The 6,613-nt window shown below is 52.8% G+C and overlaps 1 protein-coding gene across 1 annotated transcript; it reads right to left on the bottom strand.

Annotated features, from left to right (window-relative positions):
* Window positions 1–6: 6 nt before the first annotated feature.
* LOC129684598 (uncharacterized) lies at window positions 7–5,807 on the bottom strand. The gene is given in 2 exon segments (XM_055617808.1): window positions 7–4,234; window positions 4,647–5,807. Coding segments are annotated over 2 exon segments (4,722 nt in total). The 3' UTR covers window positions 7–673.
* Window positions 5,808–6,613: the final 806 nt, after the last annotated feature.

Here is a 6,613-nt window from a genome sequence, read left to right as displayed (position 1 = left end):
CCGGTTCTTATCTTGGGTGCCCAGAGTGTTTCAGGCGCCCAACCGCAGATATCCTGCTGTTGGGCATCTGTCCTGCCTTGCCTCTGACCCTGCACTGCTCCAGTCTTGCAAAATAGTGTTGCCAGCATTATGCTAGGGCTTTATTCTTTCATTCCCCCATTTTTCTTTTAGCTTAGAATGGAATCCTTCATTCTACGGGTCTAGGGAGAGTCAATCTCCGTCTCCAGCTGCTTGAGTTGATGATATTGCTGGGTTAGCACTAACGTCTGTATGACGGAGAGCCGGTCCTTTATAAACTGAACTAGCCGATTTAGGATACAAGGCCCAACTAGCAGAATCAGGAGAATTATGATTAGGGGACCCATAATGGAGGAGATCAGGGTGGTAATCCAGGGGGACCGACTAAACCATCTCTCGTACCAGCTCTGTCCTGACTCAAAGAATTGCTGTCTCTGTCTGAGTCTTTTTCTGAGTTTAGCCATGTTATCCCTTACCAATCCAGTATGGTCAGCATAAAAGCAACATTTTTCCTTTAAAGCTGCACATAGTCCTCCTTTTTGTAAGAAGAGGATATCTAGCCCCCTTCTATTCTGCAAGACTACTTATAAACCTATTAGGGCCCCCCCCCCCGAGCCAGTCTTATCTTTAGTGGATTTTGGGTGCGATGGAGTTTTCATGAGGAGGCTGGAGTCTGATCTTGCTTTGCGTCGCGATGAGCCGCTTTGGCATGGGAGGCGTGTACCCATGCTGCGATACTGTCGACCTTGAGCGCCGTCGGGGTTGTTAGCAACACAGTATATGGTCCTTTCCAGCGGGGTTCCATGTTCTTGGTTTGATGTCGGCGGACCCAAACTGTGTCTCCGATCTGGAACGGATGCGGCACCACCGGTCGGTTCAGCTGTTCCTGGTATGCAGCAGCGATGGGTTTCCAGACTTCTTTCTGGACAATCTGCAGTGCCTGCAAATGAGCTTTTAAAGAGGGGCTGTCAGCAAAGGAGGCTACACAGGGATCAAAGAAGTTAACGACCGGTGGTTTGGCTCCATACAGGATCCCGAAAGGAGTGAGTCCATGGGGGCCCGGGGTGTTCCGGGCCCGGTATAGGGCCAATGGGAGGAGGACCACCCAGTCTCTAGAGCCAGTTGCCAGCGTTAATTTGGATAAGGTCTCTTTGATAGTTCTATTCATTCGTTCTACCTGCCCTGAGCTCTGGGGACGATATGCACAATGTAATTTCCAATTGATCCCCAACAGTTTGGCCACTAACTGACTTACCTGGGAGACGAAGGCAGGGCCATTGTCAGAGCCCAACGCCTGGGGCATGCCATACCTGGGGAAGATTTCTTCCAGAAGCTTTTTGGTGACTATTTTAGCAGTTTCATGTTTGGTGGGGTAGGCTTCTACCCATCCCGAGAAGGTGTCCACAAATACCAGTAAGACCCGATATCCATAGAGTCCAGGTTTTACCTCTGTGAAGTCAATCTCCCAGTGGGTGCCGGGGCGATGTCCCCGGATCCTGGTCCCCGGGCCTACCCTATGGCGTCCTGCATTTACTTGGGCGCATGCTGTGCACTCTTCAGCCACTTGCTGTAGAATTTTATCCCTCCCCAGCAGATAGTGGGAGCTTTCTTCCCTTTTTAGGAGGGTTTTTATTTTCCTGGAGCTAAGGTGAGTCAGTTTGTGGAGGTATTTAATCAGGTTACGAGTCTGTTGCAGGGGCCACACAGGTTTTTCTTTGAAAGTCCAGAGTCTTAGCGTGGGATTGTAAGTGGCCCCCATTTCTTTTAGGAGGTCCTGATCTTTCTCACTATAGTGGAAGGGGGATTCCTGAATGGAGGGGACCTCTGCCTCGGCCGGTTCTATAGCCAGGAGCTGGGAGGTATCTGAGCTTCCTCGAATCGCCGCTTCTCAGGCAGTTACGTCCGCCAAGCGGTTACCCCTGGCTTCTCGGCTGTCTCCCTTTTGGTGGCCGGGGCAATTGATGATGATCAGTTTTGAGGGTAAAAACAATGCTTTAAGCAGGGCCAATATCTCAGCTTTATTTTTGATCTGCTTTCCTTCCGAGGTTAGCAACCCTCTTCTCCGATATATTTCCCCATGGATGTGAGCAGTGGCAAAGGCATAGCGGCTATCGGTATAAACATTGAGCTTCTTACCTTCCGCCATCTGGAGGGCCTGAGTTAGGGCGATGAGTTCAGCCCGCTGTGCTGAAGTGCCAGGTGGTAGGGCCTTAGCCCAAATTACCTCAGTCTCGGTGGTGACCGCGGCCCCTGCTCTCCGTTTTCCGTTGTCCAGAAAGCTGCTCCCGTCGGTGTACCAGGTGAAGTCGGCGTCAGGGAGGGGCTGGTCGGTCAGGTCGGGCCGGGTGCCATGTACCTCTGCGAGTATCTGGAGACAGTCATGAGTTTCTGTACCCTCCGGTAGGGGAAGCAGTGATGCCGGATTGAGAGCTACTATAGGGCCAAAGTATACTCGATCAGTGTCCAGCAGTAGAGCCTGGTAGTGGGTCATGCGGGCATTGGAAAGCCATCGGCCCGGAGGTTGTTTGACCAGGGTTTCCACTGCATGAGGAGCCAAAATCGTTATTGGCTGTCCCATAGTCAGCTTGCCAGAGTCTTTAGTCAAGAAGGCAATTGCTGCCACCATCCTCAGACAGGGTGGCCATCCCGAGGCCACCGGGTCAAGTTTCTTGGACAGGTAAGCTATCGGACGCCTCCATGGTCCCAGTTTTTGAGTCAGGACTCCTTTAGCATATCCCTGTTTTTCATCCACAAACAGCTCAAAGGGCTTGTTTAAGTCCGGAAGCCCCAACGCGGGGGAGGTTAGCAGGGCCTCTTTTATGGCTGCATAGGCTCTCTGCTGCTCATCTCCCCACGTAAAGAGAGTCCCCTGCTTGGTGAGTGGGTAAAGTGGCGCAGCCATTTCCGCAAACCCTGGAATCCAGAGGCGGCAGAACCCCGCCGTACCCAGGAACTCTCTTAGTTGTCTCGGGCTTTTGGGCACCGGAATTTTTAAGATTGTCTGTTTCCGCGCCTCTGTCAACCATCTCTGTCCATCTCTGATTTGGTAGCCCAGGTATGTAACCTGCCTCTGGCATAATTGGGCCTTTTTGGCTGAGGCCCGGTATCCTAGAGTTCCTAAAGTCCTCAAGAGGGCCTTTGTTCCCTCCTGACATTTTTCCTCAGTTTTCGCAGCCAGGAGGAGGTCATCAACATATTGGAGCAAGATTAAGGCAGGGTAGTGAACCCTAAAGTCGGCCAGGTCCCGGTGCAACGCCTCATCAAATAAGGTGGGGCTGTTTTTGAACCCCTGTGGGAGCCTGGTCCAAGTGAGCTGGCCCGACATTCCCAATTCCGGGTCCTTCCACTCGAAGGCAAAGATGGGCTGACTCCGAGGGTGGAGCCTCAAGCAGAAGAATGCATCCTTAAGGTCTAATACCGTATACCAGGTGTGCGTCGGAGGAAGCCCAGTCAACAAATTGTACGGGTTAGGAACTGTAGGGTGTATATCCTCTACCCTTTTATTGACTTCTCTCAAGTCCTGCACTGGGCGGTAGTCTCCCGTCCCTGGCTTTTTGACCGGAAGGAGAGGCGTATTCCAGGGGGATTGACAAGGTACCAGGATGCCCTGGTTTAAAAGCCTCCGAATGTGGGGCCTAATTCCTTGGTAAGCTTTATGCGACATCGGATATTGCTTAATGGAAATAGGAGTTGCCGATGCCTTTAAAGTAATTACCAGGGGCGGTTGGTGGGTTGCGAGACCCACTCCCCCTGTTTCTGCCCAGGCTAAAGGGAATTTTTCTAACCAGACAGTCATTTCTTGCGGCTGAGGCCTTTCAGGCTCGTGAAGCTGGTATTCATCCTCCAGATTCATGGTTAACACATGTAAAGGCTGTCCCTGTGGCCCAGTAATGTGGGCCTTAGTCCCTTCAAAGTGGATTTGTGCCCTGAGTTTTATTAATAGATCTCTCCCCAACAGAGGATAAAGGCAATCAGGAACATGTAAAAAGGAGTGAGTCACCTTACCGGTGGCGAGTTGTACTCTTCTTTCAGTTGTCCATCGGTACCTTTTCCCTCCGGTGGCTCCTTGAACCCACGCCGATTTGTCAGTCAGGGGTCCCGGTGAGGTGGTGAGCACCGAATGCTGGGCTCCAGTGTCCACCAGGAAGGTGGCGGGTTGCCCCCCCACATTAAGGGTTATCCTGAGTTGAGGGGGAGGCTCCTGACCCCGACTCCCCTAATCCTCCAGGTTTAGCAGGGTGGCCTGGGGCTTAAGCTTCCGTGGCCCTTTTGGTCTCTTTGGGCAGTCTCGGACCCAGTGCCCTTTTTCCTTGCAGTAGGCGCACTGATCTTTGTCTACCCGAGGGCCCCTGCGGTCTCCCAGGCCCTGTCTATCCTGTCTCTGTCCTGTCACTACAGTGGCCAGCAATTTGCTAAATTCCCTATTCCTCTTGCGGTCTCTAATGTCCTCTCTCTCTTTTGCCTCTTTTTTTAACCTTTCGTCTCTCTCTTTCTGAGTCTTTCTCTTGTTGAAAATCCGCTCCGCCTCTTTCAACAAATCCTGGATTGTACTTTCCCTTAAGTTCTCAAGCCTTTTTAATTTTTTTTCTGATATCCGGGGCAGACTGCCAGATAAAGGACATGGCCACATTGGTAGCCTGGTTAGGGTCCTCCGGATCATAGGGGGTGTACACACGATAGGCTTCCTTTAGTCGTTCTAGGAAGGTGGAGGGAGATTCCTCTGACCCTTGGGTCACTAACTTAACCTGGGCCAAATTAGTGGGGTGCTTTGCTGCCCCATGGAGACCCGCTATCAGCAACTGGTGATAGAGACGTAAGTGATTCCTACCGTCCTCCATGGCGAAGTTCCAATCAGGTCGTTCCAAGGGGAAGGCCTTGTTGATCTCGTTTGGCAACTGAGTAGGCTGCCCGTTATCCCCCGGAACGTTTTTACGGGCTTTCAAAATGACCCGTTGCTTCTCCTCGGTGGTCAGGAGGGCCTGTAACAGCTGCTGACAAACGTCCCAGGTGGGCTGGTGGGTTACTAAAATGGACTCGATTAAAGCAGTGAGTCTAGAAGGGTCCCTAGAGAAAGGGGGGTTATTGTTTTTCCAGTTATATAGATCTGAAGCGGAAAAAGGCCAGTATTGGAGCTGGCCGTTGGGTCCCGCTCGTAATGGGAGAGCCTGAGATGTGGAATCTGGAGGGGCCTCTCGACGCCCTCTCAATCGCCCCGCCATCGGGGAAGGAGCCGGTTCCTCCTGGGGTCCGGGTGCGGCGGCTTCTCCCGGCTCTTGGTCCCTATAGGGAGGAGGTTCTTCAGTCAGCAGGTCCAACAAGGGGCCATCATCTGCTGGCAGTACCGGGGGCGTCGGTGTCTTTTTGCCCCCTGGATCACGTCCTTGGGTCTGCTTTGTTATAGCTGGGTAGAGGGCAGACTTAGAGGGTGTGGGGACCAGCGGAGGAGGTAGGGCAGGGGCAGAGGGAACAGCAAGGGGGCTGGGGGTGACAAACGGCTTGACCCATGAGGGTGGTTCCCGGGCCAGGGCTTCCCAAGTAACAATGTAGGGTACCTGGTCCGGGTGGACGTGTGGCCCTAAATCCATGACTTTCGCCTTAACCTGCAAAATAATATCTAGGTTAAAGGTGCCATCTCGTGGCCAGCCGCCGTTAAATGTCGGCCATTCTGAAGAGCAGAAGGTGTCCCATTTTCCTTTCCGGATCTCTACAGAGTGACTACGAGCGATGTTCTGGGTGTCCTTCCAGTGCTGTAGAGTGAGGCTTAAGGGGGTAGTTAGAGACTGTCCCATGGTTTCAGAGAGACTAACACCAAACACAAACCCGACGAACAATAGACAGACAGTGACACAAACGCAGTGCGTGGCACGACTCTGGCGCCAAACCGGAAACAAAACTTCAGATGGAGACTGTGAAGAGGGTCCGGATCCCTCGTCTCCCAGAAGAGACACGTAGCCCTCGGACAGGGGCGAAGCCCCAAAAAGTCCGGGTTGGGTCGTGTCTCCAAACAGATGGGCCCCCAAAATCGGGCCCCCAGACACTCCTGGGACGTCTCCCAAGAGTTGCGGAAAAGAAGTCCGATCTCGTCAGCTCCTTCTAGTTTCCGCCTAATACGGAGAGACTCAGCTGAATCGTACAAATTTCAAGAGATAGAACAGGCAACAAACACGTGACGGAACGAAGACAAGAGACACTCTGCTGGCCAGCTTACCTCCCGATGATGGGTCGGTGGTCCCTGGGCGGGGGTCTCAAATCTCGGTGGGACCTCCAAATGAAAGACTCCCGCTAGAGCCTCTCTAGACGGGGAGACCCCGCTTCCCAAGGAACAGCGAGACCAGCCTTCGGATGCAAGCCGCAAGAGGTTTATTTCGATACACGAGTACCCGGGGCGACAAAGCCTTTCGGAAGACTTGCGCGCCTCTCGGTTGGGGTGACGGGTTTTTATAGGGCTCGGGAGCAAGAAGCACGGTTACAGAAGCGAGAAGCATAGTTACAGGGATCTGATTGGGCGGTTTGAACAAAGCCATAGTTAGGTCACGTACCCGGAACAGGGAAGGCAGAAAGGCAGATGTGAGCTGAGTCACGTACCCGGAACAGG

Source organism: Psammomys obesus, unplaced genomic scaffold (assembly GCF_907164565.1).
Source record: "Psammomys obesus unplaced genomic scaffold, mPsaObe1.curated_primary_1811, whole genome shotgun sequence".
NCBI lineage: Eukaryota > Metazoa > Chordata > Mammalia > Rodentia > Muridae > Psammomys > Psammomys obesus.
The sequence above is the reverse complement of the archived record's forward strand: the minus strand, read 5'-3'. Positions and strand labels throughout refer to the sequence as shown.